Source organism: Ambystoma mexicanum, chromosome 11, assembly GCF_040938575.1.
Source record: "Ambystoma mexicanum isolate Mex_15411 chromosome 11, UKY_AmexF1_1, whole genome shotgun sequence".
In the NCBI taxonomy this organism is placed as follows: domain Eukaryota; kingdom Metazoa; phylum Chordata; class Amphibia; order Caudata; family Ambystomatidae; genus Ambystoma; species Ambystoma mexicanum.
Genome location: NC_090934.1, coordinates 1,030,018,764 through 1,030,041,164, shown reverse-complemented (window position 1 = coordinate 1,030,041,164; position 22,401 = coordinate 1,030,018,764). Strand labels below are relative to the sequence as shown.

Below are 22,401 nucleotides of genomic sequence, written 5' to 3'. Positions count from 1 at the left end.
TATTTGAGCAAGTTCTGTAACCAACAACTAGTTGTATTCAGTGCTATTTTATTTTTAGTGCACTCAGTATAACAAACATATTTAAGAACCAAAAATACAATGTTTTCAAAAAGGCAAACAGGTTTTTAGAGCATCAGTCTCAAATTGAAGAAGGGGAACAGAGAGCAATGGTACAGTTCTTTTACCAGCATCAGCATAGTAACACTTATTTTTGGTGCACATGCAGTTTGATGAATTTATTCAACAAGTCAATTTTAGAAATTCTGTAGCATCAAATTTAGACAGAAAAGGGAAGTGAGTGTTAGTAAAGTTTTTGTGCAATTCCATCTGGAGAGGCAACACTTTTCCTCTCTTTATTATTGATGAAACCTCTGTAGTTGTGCACTTTTTGTGCAATATTATAAATGACCAATCCTCAGTCGGTCATTTGGTATTGGCGGATGTCTGAGCAGTTACGTCTCAGCCTCAGAAATTGTCCAAATGGAAGATTGATCTTGAGGCTCTGTGGGTGATTGCTCCGATAGTGGAGGAGAGAGTTCCTATCCGTTTCTTTCCTGAATAGGGTACACATAAGTTTGCCATCCTCCACAGTGATGGTAAGGTCCAAAAAGTTTATGGTTGAGGCACTGCTGGTAATGGTGAATTGAATATCAGTGGATCTGGCATTCAACCATGCGAAAAAGGTCATTAGAGTATCCTTTGTACCTTTCCAGACAAAAATGATGTCATCAATATATCTGTACCATCTACTGATGTTGGTAAAGAAAGGATTCTGTTGAGTGAGCACATGTGTTGTTTCAAATTCTCCCATGAAAATAATGGCAAGGCTGGGAGCAAAAGCTGCCCCCATCGCTGTCCCAGCGACTTGGAGGTAAAATGCGTCATCAAAGGTAAAGAAGTTCTTAGTAAGTGCTATTTCTAGAAGTTCCAGAATGAAATTGACTGGGACACGTTTTTGTTCCATATGTTGAGTCAGGTGGTCCCGTATGCAATTGAGGGCCGCTATTTGTGGAATACTGGTATACAAAGCTTTTATATCCAGGGTCACCAGCAGGTCAGTTTCACTGTCAAAAGCAAGATGTTCGAACAGCTTGATAGTGGTTGTAGTGTCCTTCAAGTAGGTAGGGGTCAATTGGCACAATGGTTTGAGAAAAAAGTCTATGAATTTGCACAGTGGTTCGAGGATGGACCCACAACCTGAAACAATGGGTCTTCCAGGTGGGGTAGTGGCATTTTTATGGAGCTTAGGAAGTGCATGAAAAGCTGGTGTTCTTTCTTCCGAGGTATTGAGAAAGTGTTCCTCTTTGTCTGAAATCCAGTCACGTTCGTACGCATATCTTGTACATGCAGAGATTTCTTGTTTGATGGTCATTGACAGATCTTTATTCAGTTTTTTTAGTTGGTATTGTCGTCGAGTAGAGTCAAAACCATTTCTTTATATTGTGCAATGCTTTGCACCACTATCCCTCCTCCTTTATCTGCAGCCTTAATCACAATGTTGTTGTTTGTGGATAAGCTTTTGAGGGCCTGGCGCTCACCGTTGGTAAGGTTATGTCGTATATTCATCTGTTTGGGATTGATTTTAGCGACTTCTTGTCTTACACATCTTTCAAAATGAATAAGAGCTGGTTCTGTGTCGCTATCATTTGGACAGAAGTTGGACTTGGATCTCAGTCCTGTGTCGTCTTCTTCCGATCTCTGGTCAGCATCATTAAAGAATACTTTAAGTCGGATGGATCTGAAAAAGTGTTGGAGTTCATTTTCTAATCCAAACCAATTGGTATTATTGGTTGGAACATAAGAGAGACCCAAAGAGAGCACTGCTAGTTCTTGTTCGGTGAGATTTTCCCCTGACAAGTTGAAGACTGGTAATTTATCAGGAGTGGCTAGCGGCGTCGGTTGCGACGTTGTCCTCTGGGCCTGTGCCATGGTGGGTATCCAAACATTGGCATCGGGGGGGGCCCAGAAGTTGTTGCTGAGGCCCCCTTGCCCTAAAAAAGGCAGAGGTTGCTGGTGGAAAGGTGGTCTTGGTTGCATATTCCTGCCAAATTGAGGGGTTGGTTCTCCCGATCCTGAGCCCGAACTGGAAGTATCTGAGAATGAAACCCAACGCTTCCTTTGTCTGGCGGCACCTGCTGTATTTTGCGCTCTTTCTTTGTCTTTGTTTTCTTTGTATTCTGGGGATAGATAAGGGTATACTTTTTCTATCTTAAAAGTCAACATATCTTTGGCCAGTTTCTTGTGCTTTTTCTCCAGGGTATCTCCCATAAATTGATCCATAACCTTATTGATTTCTTTAAGCTTTTCCCGTGCGTTATCAAGTGCATTGTTATTAAGGAATTTCTTTTCTTCATTTTCTAGTGCAGTCTTGATTTTTAGATGAATTCGTTGGGCCGTAGTGATTGTCAACACCATTAAGTCCCAGCTACATTTTGTAGCAATTTGGCTAAAGCCCAACATATATTCCTGATCATCTAGAAACAGTGCCGGTTCATTTCGGATAAGGAATACACGGGACAGGCATCAAGCAAGTAGGTCCCATCGATGGTCAGAACACCGAGACCGCGTCCCAAAAGATGAGAAGGAAAACGCTAAAAGGAGGCCACGGGACAAGTACCGAGAAAAATCGATCCCATCGGTGGTCTAAATCGCCGTGTGAATCCCGTGACAAAAGGGCAAAAGATCTCAAAGGAAAAAAGATTGACACTAAAACTCAAGAACTACGATCAATCTCACGGGACAAGAAAACGAGCCCGAATAATGCAACAAAAAGCAGGGACTTATTAAAACAACTAGAAGCCAGACGAATGGCTAGACATCAAACAAGCACAGGGAATCTGCTGAGAAAAACCCCAAGATACAGGAGTCCTGAAAAGTCAACGACAAAAGATCAGCAAGGGGTGAGATGGGATACCCCAGGTGAGTATGGACATTTCCACACACTAAAACTGGAACGGACCTGGAGAGATAGACGAAGGATAGTGCTGAATATGAACAGGGTGATGTCAATACTTAAAGATCTACCAGCAAGTCGGAAAATCCACACTGATGATGTGGCAATTGTGGAATTCATTGATGAAGAAAAGCCGGACGTGGTCCTACTACACTTGACAACAAGAAAATTGAAAGATAGCTTACTGGATGTAAAGAATAACCTGGAGTCTTGGGGATATAGACTTACAGACCCAGACAATAAAAGTACCCGGGGAGAGGCAAATGCCCCCAGACCTGTCGATGATAGGATGGAAAAAATAATAAAAACCCTAGAAAGGAAACCCATTAACACGTGGCAAGAAGAGAGGTCGAACCAAAAGTCAAGTACCAGGCAAGATCACCTGGATACAAGGGACCTTAGCTCAGAACCAGTGAGCAAAATAAACAGCTCCCGGAGGCCAACAGATAACCAACTAACAAATCTGAGATTTACGGTTGATAACTCAAGTAAGAAGACAAAACGGGCAGGAGTCAGTAATCAGACACTGGCAAAAGTGGAGAGACGAGGACATACGCCCAGTATCAACCCAGAAAAAAAGCGACAATAGACCTCCCATATCGGTGTAGGAACCAAATCCCTCTTGGCCTCACGGAACACACCGGGATTCGGCCATCTATATTCGGGAGAAAGTAACTTCCTTGAGAAATATGAACTAATTTGCATACAAGAGAGCTGGATTAGAACAACTCCCGTGTGTGAAGGTTATTTGGTCTATATAAATCCGGCACAGAAAGGACCTTTGGGAAGACCCCGGGCGGGGCTTATAACCTTAGTGAAGAATGACTGTCAACTCCAAGTCTTAGAACATCTGACGCCAAATCCGCTTCTCCAAATACTTAAAATAGTGAAAAACAGAGGACGGTATGAAAAGAGACTCCTGTTAATAAATACATACTGGAATGTCTCAGAACTAGCTACGGAAAAATATCTATCGGAGTTGACAGTGGCTCTCGACGCCTCAATGCTAGAAGACAAGGACCAACTGATTATCATATGCGGGGACCTGAATATCAAATTGCTGGATAAAAATGGCTTGTTGCAAAGAAGACACAATCTCCCGAACAATGAAAAACGCTGGCTGGCAGAAATGGACATTCGAGAGTTGTCAATGTTGAATGGCCAAACAGCAGGTGATATTCCGGGAGCGGACACCTGGTTTGCGAACTCAACGAAAGCCTGCTTGGATTATTGCTTTGTCGCAAGAAATACATTGCCTTGGATAAACTCCTTTAAAGTTGTCCCACAGACTCGTAGCGACCATGCGCTCCTTGAAATTGAATTACTCTGGAAAACGGAAGAGCCGGAACATCAAAACATCCCCGAAATGGAACTACCATGGGGACGTAACAGGCTGAAAATCAAAACAAGGACAATCCCTCAACTAGCAGAGCGGCTTACTCATAACTTTGAAGTTACCCATGAAACAGCGAAATATGGCTGCCTAATAAAGGAGTTTGAGATTAAAAAGGGATTAAACAAAAAAAAAGATTTTACGAGGAATCACGCATACAGCAAAATCCTGGTGGAAAAAAGAAGGGAACATCGTGCAGATTTCAGACATCTCCAGAAAAGCAGCCACACTAACAAAGAGGAACGTATAAGACACTGTAAACAGTCTTATAAAAATTGGCTAAAATCCACTAGGATTTGGCGAGCACAAGCAGATGCCGATAAAATGATGTCCGCAATAACTACATCTAACTCTAGGTCCCTGTGGGAGATAATCAATAAAGGGGATGATTTTCAGTCAGCCCTGACATCCAGTAACGTCTCAAAAAAGGACTGGGTAAAGTTTTACAGTGATCTCTTTCAGGAGAAAGGCCCAATAAAGACTGAGAAAAGTTCAGGGAACGAATGGCGTATTGATATCGACAGGGATGACATCCTAACAAGAATTCAAAAATTGAGCTCATCGCGAGCTGCCGGTCCAGACGGCATCTCGAATTTGATGCTGAAGGAAAACAAGGAAGAGTGGGCGGAGTTTATCCTGGTACTATTCCAGCAGATATTAAAAACAAGATCAATCCCACACTCTTGGAAAGAGGCCCTAATTGTACCCATATATAAAAAAGGAGACCGTAACAATCCAAGGAATTACAGGCACTTCGCCCTCCTAGATTCCATAGGAAAACTGTTTTGTTCCATCCTGCTAAGAGATCTTAAAAAGTGGGCAATTAGGGAAGGGATCCTAGACAAAAGACAAACAGCTTTCATGAGTGGCGTCGGAACATCATTGAATTTATTCATCTTGAATATGCTAAAGATGTGGGCACTAAAACAAAAAAGGAATATTTACCTGGGCTTCGTTGATCTCGAACAGGCCTTTGATGAGATCTGTAGAGAACTGCTTTGGTCCAAACTCAGGAAATGGAATTGCCCGCAAGATCTGCTAGAGGCCATTCAGGAACTGTACACCAACACCTCAGTTCAGATAGTGGTCTCAAAAGGAGGAGATCTGACAGAGAAAATCTTAACCACCAAGGGCATAAAGCAAGGGTGCGCCCTGGCACCTTTCCTGTTTGTTTTGTACCTAGCAGACATGAAAGAATCACAGGAACAGATCCGTGCATTCCCCCCAGTATTTCAGGAGGAAGCCCTCTCATGGATCGTTTATGCGGACGACGTGGTATTTATGGACCAAACTCCCATAGGTCTGCAAAGACGCATGGTGGAATTCAAGTCTTATTTAAGCAAAAACCATCTGTCGGTCAACGTAAAAAAATCTATGGTCCTAATAATGCAGTCGGCACGAGGTCCTAAAATTGGGAAAAATAAAAAGGGTTTTACATGGTCATTGGACAATCAACCTCTGGAAATAGTTGACTCAACAGTTTACCTGGGGGTCAGAATAAACAAAAACATCAATGAGCAGGGCCAACTAAATTTTATCAAAGAAAAGCTGATGACTCTCTAATCAAGCTCGAGCCCTGCACCGATGCTACGGAACCTTTTCAATGATGCCACTAATTTTATTCTACAAGCAAAAAGTAGTGGCAAGCATAACATACGGAGCTGAATCATTGTTAAATCTTCACTGGAAAACGTGGGCGGTTCTAGAGGCTTTTTTCTGGAGAAGGGTACTTAGGCTTCCGAACTGTCTCCCTGCATCGATAATAAGACATGAGTTGAGATTACAATCAATGGAGTCAATAGTGCTGTGGAAGACCCTCTCACTATTTCGAAAATGTATCCTTGATAAACCTCCCATTTCATTCGATTACTGGAGAATAAAGAGGTAATCAATGCAGATCCGCATTTTAATGCTTGGAAACAGAACTGCTTTTAAATTCTGGAACATCATCATATCAAATTGGACACGCTAAAAGATAATCCCGAGAAAGCAAAGAAATAAATACGAGAAAATGACTGGATAGCCACTGACAATCTAAAGAGGGAGAACACAAAGTGTTATTATATCATCTGGGAGCGCTGAATGATCCTCCACCTTATCTCCGAAGATTTCCCTCTTCAAAATATAGGGATCTCTTGATGAGAGTCAGATTTAACATCCTGCCAACAAGAGAAGTGCAATATTTAAGGAAACAAATTCTAAAGGAAGATGCTAGTTGCCGTTTCTGCAATGCTCCGGACATATTGGGATCAGTAAAACATTGGACGCTTTCCTGTCCGGCCTTAATCGCCCGAAGGAACTTATACCTAGGAGATTGGGTGGATAACATAAATACATTGACAGATTAGGATTATTGGGAACGAGTTCTGACGGTCCAAAAACTTGGTCCGACCCTGGAAGCACTACGATTCATAGAATCGATCTTAAAAGGTCTCGAGGGTAATGATGAAGTTGAAGAGGAGGTTGAACCTTCGTAAGGATGGTGGGGCCTGGAAAATGACATTGACTATTTCTTGTGTCTTTGTTAAAGGTTGAACATTTATTTAACCAATAAAACATTTAAAAAAAATATATATATATATTATAGTGTGCAATCGCTGCACTACAGTTACGTTGCTTGCATAGCATGATCCATAGGAAACCCGAAAATTTAATTGCTAAAAACGGTTGACTTGCATGGTGGATGTGGATGATATTCTGCAAACAAAGTTGAATGGACATTTTTCATAAAGTTATTATGAAAGCAAAAAGAAAAAAAAATGCCCCTTTTGGCTCACTCCCCTTTTTTGGCGTGCACTTAGATCCTATCTTCCACTGCAGCACTGGAAAAGAAAATATGGAAAATCGAGCGCCCAATTGAGATATTCATGCCTTAAGATGTACCTATACATTATTAGTAAATTGTGTACATGTATGCACAAAACATATGCCAACGATATGTATAACAACCAATATCAAAGTCAAACCTCACTTTAATGTGAGTTTTCATATGTATAGGAGGCATATATTACATTTGCATTATATGACTTTATACCAAACACTCATACTGTCAGACACACACCAAAGACTTGTATGCCTTACAACACACTGTCAGGTTTCCTTCTCTTATTCAAGTTTCCTTTTTATTATTATCCTTTTCAGATTAGCTTTGTGTGGGTGGGAAGTTTTCCATTATAGTTGGTTAGGCCTTAACTTGTTGATTCAGAATCCTGGTTCTGACCCAAGGCAAGATGGAGCCTCACAGTGACAGCTCTGATTGGCTGGAAGACAATGCTGAACAACAATGAACATTCTAAACTGTCACTCTGTGCCTTTCATCATCAAAACCCCATCTGAGAGGACGTGTTCAGTGGCTGCTCCTGCTTTAGTATTAGGCCTGGTGGATTTTATCCTTCAGATCTCAGCAGTTGAGCGGCTACTTTCTTGGGGGTTCAGGAGAAGTCTTCAGCTGGCAGGAATTCGTTTTGAAGATAGGAAAAGCAGGAAATCTTTGTGAATTCGCTCAGGAGATAAGTGACTTTATTTCTACTGTAAATCTGTTCATCTCAATAACAGTCTCCTTGAAAATTCGTTAAAAGTAGTGTTTCTACTAAAACTATTGAACTATCGGAGTGCGCTTGTGTTTCCAGTGCGGTGTTCCTTAGCGCGAGATTTTGACTGTCGCGTGCGTATTCAAGTGAGCGCGTGCTTTCTAGCGTGTGTATTCCGAGCGCGAGTAGAGGTTGGTCTCGTGCCATTTTAAACGCGCGTGTGTTTTATTGCGCGGGTGATCCTTTGCGCGAAAAGCTATACGCTGCGTGAGAACTACAAAGCGCGTGTGAAATTCAAAGCGCGTGTGAAATACAAAGCGCGTGTGATTTTTAGCGCGAGTGTACAAAGCGCGTGTGAAATACAAAGCGCGTGTGAAATACAAAGTGCGTGTGATTTTTAGCGCGGGTGTACAAAGCGCGTGTGAAATACAAAGCGCGTGTGATTTTTAGCGCGGGGGTACAAAGCGCGAGAATCTGTTCGTCGCGTGCCATGAGAGTGCGCGTGTGTTTTTTCCATCGCGAGTGATTGTGCGCGTGAGAATCACTTCGTTGCGTTTGAACTCAATAGCGCGGGTGTTCTTATTTCGCGTGTCTCGCAGGAGAACATTATTGCGCGTGTGGACTATTGCGCGTGGGAATTATTGCGCGTGTGGATTTTTTGCGCGTGTGGATTATTTTGATCGCGCGTCTTCATCCGTTTGCGCGTGTTCTTCAACCAGGAAGATTTCTACGTGAAGTTCATCGATAATTTTAATGGAAATAACCTGCGTGTGCAGTTAGCATGTGTTTCCTCTTTCTTCAAGGATTCAAAGACTCAAGATAATTATAAATAGTTTGAAAAGTTTTGAAATGACAAGAAAGAACATTTTAAAGACCATCTAATTGAACTACCAGTGCATGTTGGAAAAAAGACAAACAAAGAACTAAGACTTCCAGTTTTGCCTAATGTAAGAAGTTGCTGGGAATTTCAAGTATCGCAAGTAAGAGAGATTTTCAGCTTCTTATCCGCTTCTCTAAGAAATTTCAAGAGAAGAACCAGGTAGGATTCTCAATTATTAGTTAAGGATTAATGACTTCCCATTCATAAGGTTAAGTAAGTGAATTAAGGAAGTGTATATGTTATTCTCTATCCTCTGCAGGTTCAGCACTGATTAGCCTTGACGCAGTCTGCCTGGTGTTGTTTTGTTGTCCCATTCCCCCTTTCCCTTTGGGGTGTAGTTTACAGAGCTGTATTGAAAACTAGTTCTGGGAAATACATCTCAGGGGAATGTCGGGGGTTCAGCAGCTTCCGCGGATACAGGACCTCTCAGCCTGACACACACATGCACGCCACATGCTCAAAATCAATGTACATCTTTTATACAAAGTGTACAGGTATGCCTATGAGATGTACACTAATATACATATGAAAACTAACATCAAAAGTCAGGACAGACTTTGAAATATTTTTCCTGTGTCTATGAAATGCACAGGAAATGTAAATTGCGCACACGTATGGATGGTAGAACTTGCATACACCTCTTCAACATATATATATATAAAAAAAATCACACCAAAATAAAACACCATTTTTATATGGTTTTCATACGTATTAGAGGCATATTGGACATGTGCATTTCATATGAACTCACACTAAACATTAGTTGCCATACACAGACATGCAGACACATGAACACCAAACAGTCATACACCTTAAACAATACACACTTACGACAAATGCATTTAAGAACACACGTATGACGCCCGGTCCCCTACGTATAAGAAGGGCTAGAAGTCATCTGCTAAATGGATCGACATCTTGTACACTACCATATTAATAAAATCTCAGTGTTAGGACCAACTTGGATTTAAATTTTCTAATGTATAGAAGACATACTAGATGAACCTATTATACATGTATGAAATGTAAACCGGATAAACTGATATGGCAAATACTCATACTACATAAACTCAAATGTTACAATTCCCACAAAAATGTACATTTTTTTTTTAAATTAAGAGCTACGGTTCTCTAACAAAAAGATCTACCAAGAGTGGGAATAACAATGTTAAGGTAAAAAATGCTCACTGTATACCTCTACCAATCCAACCTGAATACTCGCTTTATGTATTAGGCAGGCTACATCATTATCATAGCTGAAGTGAGTGCTCAGGTTGGATGTGAAGCAGTTAAGTGAGTGTATTTACTTCGAGTTTCATGGTTTCTTTTGTAATGCTCTACAGCGAGTGCTTGCACCCTAACATTTCTATACTGCTCTTTGTAGACTTTACCTTTTGGTAGATTAACCTTAACTGTTTATTGAATAAGTGTGTTTTCAAATATTTAATGTATATATAATTATGTAAGAATTTAATTGCCCAAATTTAAAAAAAACTATTACTAACTTTTGCATATGTTTAATGACCCTAAAATCCAAACTTTTGGTGATTAACTGAAAAACAAAAAAAAGAATTATGTGGAAGGGAAATATCCATCTTATTGAAAGATATAAATTGCACTGTTTGCAGAATCAATCACTGCAGCATTAGGGACTAGTCACAAGCACTGTTAGAACAAGTGTTTGGCTGGTGAAATGAAAGAGGAATAATTGAGTTAAATTGCTGACTGAGGAGATAACAGACCAGGGATTAGCAGTTTTCCTGCTGGAGTCTATGCACCCCTGTGTAAGACACATTCATGAGGTTAGCATTTTCACTTCTGATTGACAGACCTTGGTGAACACACTACGGGCCAAACAGTGTCTTGCAAGTGAAGAATGTAAGAGCTTTGGGTAAAAGTAAGGAGGCAATTTGATGGTTAAAACGTAAAAAGTTGCTGAGATACCTTATTTTGGACAATTGCAAATGCCCTCCTGAAGCATACATAGTAAATTTGCACACAATGTAAAACACATAATACACTTACTTTGGTCTTTTTGCTGGACATTTTATTTTTGATGTAGCTAAAGGTACGACTGACTTTGGTTCCACCTTTTCCTTCGAGGTCTTTCCTCGAAGGACTTGGAGGTAACTGGTTACAACTCTCTTCAGATATACTAACAACGAAAGAGAAAGGAAGCAATATTAGTTTCTATATGTCACACACAGAAAGTGTCCTTCATTTACAAAATGAAAATGAGAGCAGATGTACAAGACTAATTACTGCCAAACCATATTTATGTATTGGGTATTTATAATGCGCCTATACACAGGTGTTTCAAGGCGCATATAGCCTACAATCACATACTTGAAATGGATATTTCCTATCTGTGAAAGGTACAGTGAGCAAAAAGCAGATGGCTGCGAACTTTCAAAGTGGTTAAAAACCATTGAACAGGTTATCATGCTGTGTTCTTTCGAGAGAGGGGCGCCTGTTACCTTTTTTGAATGTTGTCTACTTCAATTACCAATACTCGTTGCCCAAAACCATGGGTACATCTGTTGGCTTTATAATGACCAGTAGACAACTATTTACTGATCATTATAAAGCCATCAGCTGTACACATGGTATTGGGCAACAACTCAATCCTATTTTTACCTGTACTAGATTGGTACTTCCGACTCAAATCCTTTACTAATAAAATGTGAACTATTGGGAAGTAGAATAGATTTGCATGTACAAAGGAGCCTGCTGTCCTTCAACCTCCAATATTAGCTTTTACCGGCAGATCAGAATACATGATAGCCCAATCTAATTAAAACAGCTTTCCCTGTGATGAAGCATCTTCTGGTGGATAGCAGTACATAACTATTTAACTGAGGTTACTGTGTCTTAGATGGATGCCCACTGATTTCAAACGCGTAATAAACTGAGAATGCTAAACAGAATGATGGGTTAGTAATTTCCATCCTATTAAGTCTTGTTTAGCAAGCATCTCCGGGAGAGGCACAAAGTAAAGGCGCTACTTTTCTCCACTGCTATTTATTGGGACAATTGACTTGCTGTTGTATGTTTTAAGATGTAGTGCGTTGTTGCAGAATCTGTGAGGTTGAGGCTAGGGTAGCAATACTGATCTTCTACTTTGCATGAGTGTTCTAAATGAAATATTACCTGAACTGAGATCTTTGTGGATTTTTCTACACTCTAAGGATAGAGGTTGAAGTTTATAAAACTAAGTATTTTTACTGACACAATCACGTTCTAAAGGATTGATCCCAGACATGGGTTTGCTATGGTTGGTCGAAGCAGTTGAAATACTTTGGTAATAATCACAAAAAAACACAATGGAACAGAGGTAGATAACTGGGCAGAGTACGGAAAATGTTGTGTATGCACTACAGAGTTGGGATACAGAGTGGGTGTCTTGACACAATGAATGGTGCATATATTATACTTTGTCCACTAGGTTTAGCCTCTAAATCATTAATGATTTATTTAAATAGTATTGATATAATTCTGCTGAAGACTGTGCACATAGAGCAATGGCAGGATAATTTTTGCAAAGGTAGAGGTCATTGAAGGTTCTCATGCTGCTATTTTGTGTGTTTTGGAATTTGAATCCTCACCAAAACTAATTAGTAGACGAAAGATGCCTCCCTTTCTTCCTTTTATTGCTGTACCCTCTAAATGTCTTTTAATAAAAGGGGAAGGGTAACATTTCCTGGTTATGTTGTAATATCTTCAAGACCATCCTAATGTTTTTCCTCTGCTCTTTGGAAAATGCAATAAATACATTTGGAAGAACTGAAAACTTTGCTACAATGCTAAATTATCCTGCTGGACTTGTTGCTTGGAGAAAGGTGTGAGGTGGACTGATTAAATTATGTAAAAAGAAGTCCTGAAAGTCAATGAACAATGTTAAGCTTAGACTGCATTATAGCAAGTTCCAGAGGCATCCATAGCTGATGTCTTATGGAAATATCTGCTTGGCCAAGGGATGGGATACATCTGTTACAGTATCTTAGAATGAGGCGACTACTACTAAGAGTTCACGTGAAGAAACATGGCTCGGCTCAAGCCATTAGACAAATGTGGATGTGGGCTATGTGCAAGTTTCTGCTCAAAAAGCACAACTCCCCAGTTTCTGCCAGAATTATACTGCCCTTTTCTTATTGAATAGGTCACTGATTTGTATGTTGGCAGAATTCCCTAAAATGAACATCTTCTGCATTAGAGTGGGGAACTATCTCTATAAGAGCTTAGGTGGTACTGCCGGTGTCATGGGATACCATTGTGGTAGACTACCATAGATTTATGACACAAACAACAAGGATGTGCCTGTTCCATACTCTACTGGCCCATGGATTACAAGTGAATTCAAGGAAATTAAAATGTCACCTGACGGATGTCAGCAGGCATGTCATATAGACCAGGGAGATGGTCAGATACTTGGAAGGATTAGATGGCTACTTCACAAACCACAGAAACTGAAGGAGTCTTGGATTAAGGCAGACATTCTTCACTTATAGTCCATTGGGAGGTGTTTCAAGGGTTCTTTACTATACTTTGGGCTTGGAGAATCACACAGGGGCAATACTGGATGCAAGACAATGCAGAGGAAACACAGCTTCAAATCCCGGTCCCGTGCTTAGAGATTTGTCTCTGGTATTAAGCGGGTTATAAAAGATTAATGCATTAGGTCATGCCTGGATTTCCCATTTTCTGAACTATTTTTCAAAGTTTTAATTTTCATTTCCATTTGTACTTTTGTCTTTGCAGTACTTTTTCTGACAAGCCTTTTCCTTTTACTATCTTGATTAAAAGACTGGAAAACCTCGTTCAGAAGTTTTTGTTTTGGGGCATTTCTTTTTCTTGGGAGATATTAAGTAGTACTGTGCATGCTGGTTTTTAAGACATTAGCTGCCAATTTACCATACACTGTTGCGGTTTAATCTTGCACACTTTTTGTTGCAAGATTCCCAATAAAATCACAACAAAAATAGAATATTCCGTATTTGGTACCAATAACAGTTGGGATACGAGCCAGCCACACTATGAGCTATTTACTGAACAGCATGCCCTACAAAGATTAGTAGTTTTCTTGTCAGAGAGAAGAATATTGGGACTCAGAGCTCATCTCAGCTGCCTGAAGTGTTTCTGCCGACCGATTGACATTCTTCAGGATTTACATAAAATGGCCCATGGACTTGCTCAGACACCAACACCTCCACAATGTTTTCAAATGCTGACCACACACAGCCCATATTGGTCAAATAGGGACCAGCTCCCAAAGCCTGAAGTCGACTGAAATGCAGATGAGAACAAACAGTCTCAAACTTAAAAGGTATACAAGACATCTAATTCTGCAAACTCCCAATCAGAAGACTTGTGATCATCAGTCCAGTGACAGAATTCTTCATGATACAGCCCCGATCAAGAAGAAAAGTGACAATCTTATCTTCCTTTGGGACACCAACTACTTTATTGACGCACATCTACAAGTAAAACCCCTCATAGATTAAGTAACCGCCAAAATATACAGCATCAGCTTAAAACCCCACAAAATGTCTTAAAGACATTTAATGGTACAGCACCATCTTGCCTCCAAAACAAAATACACATGTTTCCCATTCACTTATCTCGGGCCCCAAAAATTAAAATACTCACCAGACCCATTGCCCTTGTCATACCTTGAGTAAAATCAGAATCTACGACACAAACAATACTTCTTGAACTGCACACACCCAACTTTGGAGCAGCCCCCTGGCTAAGAGCCAGCCAATTCTTCAAGCAGTTACACACAGAATTAAATATGTAACCTTAGTGACACCCCAAACTGAACATCTTCCACTTCACCAGCAACACAAGCCTTCACAAATGCCTACTCCACAAAGACATTACCATTTTTATATTTTCCCGCCACTGCACTATGCATCATCAGCTACAGTAGTACCCATCCAACCCCCTGTACTCTCAGCTATTGTTTAAGTATCCTCACGGTACGCAATGAAGCCTTATAAGACTCCTTTGGAAGAATGTGGAATGCTACTCTCCTCACTCCTAAATTCTATGCCAGCATCTCCATAGAAGGAGAGATATGCAGATTCTGTTTTATGGAGTAAAACAACTCTATGCAAGGATGTAATGCAACTTTGCACGTCTAGCTTCCTGGTCAACCTCTTACAAACCAAGAGAGCAATGTATCACTCCTCTACAGTAAACAGCTTTGCTGCCAAGTTGCAACAACATTTGCATGATGCGCAGTAGAAGCCAATAAACACATATTTGCTTTTGTGACAATGCCACCCTACTGGACAGATTGACATCCACAGGCAAACACCTGTGGGCATAAGTGTTAATTTCCAAAGAATACTTTTTTACAATTTCCAGACGGTTATTTGGCAATAATGGTCGGACGGACGGACGGACACACACACTCTTTTGTGCAGCTTGTATAACATCTAGAGGTTGGCTCAGAGCATTACATCTTGATGTTTTGAAATTCAACAAGAGCGTCTTTCAATCTATTCTGCCTGTTCAGTGACCCAGGATTCTTCACATATCAATGTGCCTGATGGTTTCTTTTTCTGACATGCGCACGTATGTACCATGCCAATGTAGCAGTTGTGTGTTGAGCCTTCGCTCCCATGCAGCAAGGATGAACAGGTGCATGTGATTCTAAGCAGATACAAGCTTTAAAAAGACGACTACTGGGTAAGTAATGTTTGTCTTCAAAGGATTGAAAAACTCCTTACATTCACATGCTTTTCATAGATTAGCAAGCAGTACCTATTGATGCTAATTGGTGAGCTGAAGGAACAGTTGAGAACAAAAGCCTTAAAAATGTTTGTACTACTTGTGAATTGACTATTGCCTGTAAGTCACACAGTATTGTTGTGTAAATGTGTGAACAGGTCTTTTATGTGGCTGACTTGCAAATTGCATCCAGCAGTACACTGCCAAGGAAGGCTAGAGTTACCCGGGATGCATGTAGAGCAGGGTTAGAAATTGAGGGGAGCTGGGCGCTATCTTGCTCCTGCTTCTAGCATAGAAGGGCCTGGTTATGGGAGTCCTCCACGGGTTCGGCAGGAGCAAAACTGAGCAGAAGACCGAGCAGGAGTGCGTATCTGTTGAAGAGACGGGAGAAGTACTGTGCAGCCAATGGAGCAACAGCAGTGAACAAGCATAACCAGAGAAAAGACCTGTGGTCCCAGGAAGTCCTAGTGATGTACCACAATCCCACACAAGGTAACAGGAGGTACGGGAGACCCAGAGGTACAGGAGGCTGGTTCACAAAGCTCTCTATCGCCTCAGTAGTGGGGAGCCCAATACAGGGTATAAGCAGAGAAGGGTCTGGGACCCGAAGGCAAATATTGAGCGTTTTAGAGGAAATCTTCCTTGTCGCAGTGGCGGCAATAAGGCCACTAACCACTAGAGAAGGGTCTGGGACCCCAACAATAGGAAACTGAGCAAACGAACTTCCTAGTCGCAGTGACAGCATTAATTCCAGTGATCAACAAAGAAGAATTTGGGACTTTGCTAACAAACCAGAGTGAGTGACAAAGTGTAGATCAAGCTGAAGATTGCGAGAAAGAACTGCACCAAGCAATAAAAGGAGAAGGGAGTAATTTGGCCTCATTACAAGTTTGGCGGAAGCCTTGCCAGTAAAACCGGCAGGCTGTGTCAGGTCCAGTAAGAGTCTTCCTGTGGCAGTGATGCTGGCCCACCAGTCCTCCCCACTCCCCCTCAAGTCTGCCCGCCCTATAGTGTCTTAGTTGAAATAACTACCTAACAGGCAAACCCAAGGGGAAAGGGGAATTGGGATAAAATAAACAGATCTTCACAGCACCCACTGCTTCTGCATTCTTCATGGTCTGCATATGTCTATTCTCTGATTCTGATTCTCTCCCAGTGATACTGTGAGGATCTAAAAACAAATACAATAAACTATTACTAACACTTGTCTCCCAACAACTCTTACCTTATCTTCTTGCCCCCAGAAACCCTCCAATACCTGCAGCCTATGCTAGTTAGCTGATAGGCTTTCTTGATTCTTCTACTGAAGTTTCTGACAAATCTTTAAAGTCTTTTACAAGTTGAAAATTGCTGGTGCTTAAGACTTAAGTTGGCCTTCAGTTTCTCTTCAGTACTCTCAGACTCTACATTCTGCCTTTTCTGAAGTTCTTGAGAGTTCTAGAGAGTCATAGAAATATTTGGCCAACTAAACTAAAATGCTTCCTGGTATCTTTATTGCTCTATAACTAAGAGTCCACTCTGGAACTGCCTCCCCTGCTTTCAGCTTGCTTAATTCTGCTTAGTTGACGCCAGAGTTTTCTCTGATGATTAAAGTTTCATTCATAGTTCTGAAAACTCTATTCTTACTGCCTCTTTCAAATTAATTCAGATCTTCTTCGGTTTGTCTTTTCACCCAAGTTCCACTGTTCACATTTATTTTTACTGAACTTCTTTCAACACTGCTCCGTGAGACAATCTTGTGAAGAAAACTGCAAATGGATGACCGTTGTTAAAAATACCCGACGGATACGCAGCTCCGCTCCTGCGTAAGCGTCAAAAGGTCCTCTACTTTAATCTGACGCACGAAACGAATGATGCAATGCACATTGAATGAGAAAAATGTATTCACAAGAAATGATTTTCTTATATTAGTATATCCAAAGTTAATTGGTTAATAATTACTTATGCTCTCGAACGCCTAAACCGCACGCCTCATTAAAAGGTTAGCATTAATCTAACTCGAGCACAACAAAAACACGCACACAGTAAAATCATGAGCACCCTTCAGAAACGAAAAGTTAGCTGCTATGTTGCTACAAACTACTTCACTCTCATTTACTTCAATTGTATTTACTGTAACAAACTAACTGGAGCGTGTTCTTGAACTACATGCTTAATGCAAATTAAAAGAAACAGTTCTACAGATAACTGGTTTTAGTTTTCCGTTTTTTTCTTGTTAATTATCACTGGCACTTATCTTGCTTCATCTGTTCACGACTTCCTTTGTTAATCAGCATATTTTTATCAACTTTTCAACTGCTTCAAAATCTTTAAGTCCTTCCTCTGAAATATAATCTCTAGATTTAACTATTAAACTCAAAACTTTGCTGAGCTACAAAACTGCGACCTGCTTCCTTGAATGCTTGAATGAAAGGCATTTTAGAATTCTCAGTAGAATTCCAAATTACCTCACTGCAGTCTCCTCCAATCACTGCTGCTTCTGAGAGACTCCATCTTGCCTTTGGGAAACAAAGGACTCCTGAAGACTTAATTAAAGGAAATTAAAGGAAAAGTTTCTTTGATTTCAAGCCATAACCCATACAACTACAACCACCTACAACCACCACCCTTGTACCTCATCCAACTAGGGTGTTTAAGACATGCATTTGTGTGTGTACTCCTAAAAGGACGACCTTTACAGTGAATGCCCTTATGTGAAAACCTTATTGTGAACCCTGACAGGCTGCCGTCAAACTTACACATTTTTCCAGCACCTGCGAATGGGCAATTACTGGGTCATTACGGCCCAGCCGGACCCAGTAATTGCCCATTCGTGGGGGCCGAAATAAAATGCTCCCCATTCCCATTGAGCCCATGCATCCGACATGCTCTGCTCACGGGTTCTGGTATGCCTGCCAGGTCAGACCTGGTGAGCGGGAAGGTATCTGGAAGCAGAACTCGTAGTTTGCCCATCCGGTCTCAACGGTACCGGCAAGCTTACCAGCACCGTTGTTACCAGACCGGCAAACTTATAATAAGGCCCATTCTCCTGGTTCCGAACTAGTAGTTGTGCTAGAGACACTAGGGGAAGGGAGTCATTCACCCTGGTTTTATTGGAAATTTGATAGATCTACAAGAGGAGGAGGGAGCAATTCTACTTGGCATGGACATGTATAAAGGCTATGTGTGAAACCCACAATCCAGGGGAAGAAAGTCATTGCCCCTAGCAATTTTGATGCAAGAGAACATTCTTTTGGATGCTATCCGAGAAGCAGGAGAAGGCAGCAATTCTCCTGAAGAATGTACTTTATTATTTATCCTCTAGTTGTAGTGTGAGGTATAGAAGTATGTTGTGACACAGGACGGTGGAGTTTAATTTGATTTATGTTATGGCAGGTCCTTTTGTATTAGTTTTAAGGCAGGTAAACCCCTCTTTGAAGCAAGGGATAGTGAGGACCTTTTTTTGCACAAATAAAAGTCTAAAATGACCACAATGTCACCTTTGTGTCAGCTTTCTTCTGCGACACCCTTCCACTACCCAACCCTTCTGCTCATAGAGGCAGTGGTCTAACGGCCCAGCCTCGTCCTCCAAGGGAACAACGTCCTCCTGTGCCAGGGCAACTCACTGCCACAGACTCAAGGGTTGCCGATGCCCTCGATGACCAAGCCTGGATAAAACAACTGACAGAGGGACAGATCAATTTAATTATCTCGTACCAGAGAACCAGATGAGGTTCCCCTTTGAGATTCTCCCAAGACGAAATTGGCTCTTTCCACACCTTAATGTCTTGGGCAACAAAAATGTTTGGCCTCGCTCCGGACGAACTGGAAAAGGACAGCTTACTGTTCCAACGACGGGAAAAGCAATGCAAGTCAGTAGTGGCTATACACCTGCTAGACGACATCTAGGAGGCTGCTTTACCAATGTTGTTCAACCATTTCTCTGCTCAACCCAAAAAGAAAAGATTCAATAAAAAAACATAAGGTGTTGGACTCAGCCCCTACCTGCCTCAGATCGCAGCCAAAACCGAATTCCTTGGTCTCTGCAGCGACTCGCAAGTGCTCCACAAATCCAGCTTCATCATGTTCCATCCATAAAGAGGAAAAGTGTCTCGACGCTTTCGGAAAGGGTAATAACAGCCGCTACAACCATCAAAGCAGCCATGACGATGTTCTCTAGATACGACCAGGAGCTCTTGTTTAAGGTGGGCCCCATACTAGAGTTCCTCCATTTTGACAAAAAGCAGGAGGCTTTCGCTCTTCTTCAAGAAGGAGAGGCGCCAACAAACCATGCAATATCTGTTTCTGTGGACATTGTGGATACTGGTTTACGTCAATTAGGAAATTGAGTGGTGCTGTGCAGGCAAGGTTGGCTGAAGGATACTAACTTCAGGCCAGAGTTTCAGGCAAAGGTGGTTGACATGCCATTTAATGGCAGTGATCTCTTTGGTAAAAAGGTGGACGAGACACTACAGTCCATAAAAACCAGTACAGACACTGCATGTTCTCTTGGCACAGTGCAATAAAGGTGAGAGTATTTTTGCTCCAGAAAGTCTCATTTTGCATGAACTTCACGGGAGTATCAACCTTTCTACCAGTCCACATCATCTTATAAGTTCCCTTCCTAAACAATGCATGATGCCTATAGGAATAAGTCTCCATTTTACAAGGGCAACAACACAGGCATGGCTCTTCCCACACCAGGAGACAAAAGGAAAAACACACCTGACCTGCCTTGGTACCTGCCACCCCCCTTTTGCACCCCAGGGGGCAAGGCGGGGGAGGCTGTCTGAGTTCGTCCACGAGTGGCACAAGATCAGCACTGACAAGTGGGTGCTCTCCCTTCTCCAGCAGGGCCATAAGATGGAGTTTGTGAAGCAATCCATCATCCCTCCGCTGCAAAGGACGGAATAACAGTCACATCTGCTGCAACAGGAGGTTGAGAGGGTGCCACACAGCCATCAAGGACTAGGAATCTACTCGAGGCACTTCCTGGTAAGGAACAAAATTAGGGGGGTTGGAGGCCCATTTTAGACCTCAGAGTACTAAAGGTCCTAAAAATACAAAATTTCAAAATGGTGACACTGCAGCAGGTACCGTCACAGCTAGAAGAAGGGGATTTTCTAGCGTCCATAGACCTAAAGGACACTTATTTCCACATTCCTATCCGCTAGCACCACTGCTACCTGTGTTTTGTGGTTGCATGCTGTCACTAACAGTTCAAGGCCCTTCCCTTCAGCCTTCAATCAGCCCCGTGATTTTTCACAAAGTGCCTGGCTCCATTGGTAGCCCATCTACACCGAATAGGCACATCTGTCTATCCGTATCGGGACTGGCTGGCTTCAGCAGCATCCTTACACATGGCAAACAATCACACTATTGCACACATTCACTGCCGGCAGTCTGTCGGATTCTCAGAACTATACAAAATCCTGTCTGATCCACTCTCAGCAGGGCTTTCTACTTGGGTGCACGCCTGGATACACAATCGGGCAGAGCTACCCCGTCGGAGGAGAGGGTACAAGACCTGCTCGCCAAGGTGCAACGACTGACTCAATTGCCAACAACATCTGTCCGCCTCCTGAAATCCTGGTTGCCGATGATGTCATCTTGCATCCCCATACATCTTCATTGCAGGCTCCACATGCAACCACTGAAGGAGTTCCTTGATGCCCGCTGGCGGCAGGTGTCAGGCTTCTGGGAGGAAAAAAGGTCACCAATGCAACAAGAAGCCACTGCTATGGTTGTCAACCCACCCACACCCGATGCAAGGTGCTCCGTTTTGCTTGGGGTTGCAGATACCAGGTGCAGCATAGATGAAGGAATGCTGAGCAAGTGTTCCTAGATGGGTGCAGTTTATATAGCCTGCATCCCAACGTAAGAACTTGAGTTAAGGATCCCGTGAGACCTCCTGCAATAATGGGATTTTGAGCTGAAACCAAAGTCACATAGTCTTGTATGCCGAGACCTCTTTCACTAGTGCACCAAAGTTGTTCAGCAGGGCAAAGAATGTGTATCCCATGGAATGTGTGGAGTCTGATGGTATGAAGCCTTGCAAGGGTGATGTGTGATGTATGATGTGAGTAGGTGTTACCTGGGGGCCTAAGGTCCCCAACATAACATCACTCCCCTGGATGGGAGCATTCTTGTATGCATTTTCCTCCAATTCCTCTGGTGGCACAAGTGCTGGCCACGTTCAGATAGCATTGGTGCAGACTGATCTTAGTGGTGCCTGCATGGCAAAGACAGTCCAGATGCTCCGACCTCCTGGCCCTAGGCGGGACCCCTCCAATAAAGTTACCTCCTCTGCAAGATCTGCTATCCAGAGAGATGGGTGTGGTCTTCAACCGTGACCCAGCCTCACTCAAACAGGCAGCCTGACTCATGTGCTCTTACAGTTCAACAACATCCTGTTGCCTCAAGACTGCAGATTACATTGTTGTGCCGACCCGAGCCCCCTCAACGCTTGCCTGCTACAATAGCAAGTGGAAACATTTCGCCATTTGGTGTACGCCACAGCGGCTAGAACCTTTTGCGATTCAACCAAAAGACATCTTACCTTGCCCGCTATCCTTAGCCCGGGCATGCTTACACATTATTCAATCAATGTGCATCTAGCCGCAATATCACGGTATACCTGTTTCTCTTCCACGTCCTCTCTTTGGTCTAGCCACCTTGCCCAAGAGTTCCTCAAAGGCCTCTTTCATTCCTTCCTGCCTATCAGGCACCTACTTGGGAACTAAACATGGTCCTAACACAGCTCATGCGTCCTCCTTTTGAGTCTCTACACAAGGCTTCACTCAAGTTTCTCTCTTGGAAGGTGGCTTTCCTGGTCACCACCAGTTCAGCACGGACAGAAGGCCGAAATACAGGCTTCGTCTTGCAAGCAGCCATACCTTACACAACTCCAAGGTATTTTACGCACTAACCC

The 22,401-nt window shown here is 42.2% G+C and overlaps 1 protein-coding gene across 10 annotated transcripts in view; it reads right to left on the bottom strand.

Annotated features, from left to right (window-relative positions):
• The window catches only part of AKAP13 (A-kinase anchoring protein 13), a 1,883,770-nt gene that overhangs the window by 510,394 nt on the left and 1,350,975 nt on the right, over positions 1–22,401 (bottom strand). For all 10 annotated transcript variants that reach the window (XM_069624282.1, XM_069624281.1, XM_069624277.1 and 7 more), the window contains one exon: positions 10,782–10,911. In XM_069624282.1, the coding sequence (XP_069480383.1) occupies positions 10,782–10,911 (130 nt within the window). The remainder of the gene's footprint in view (positions 1–10,781; positions 10,912–22,401) is intronic.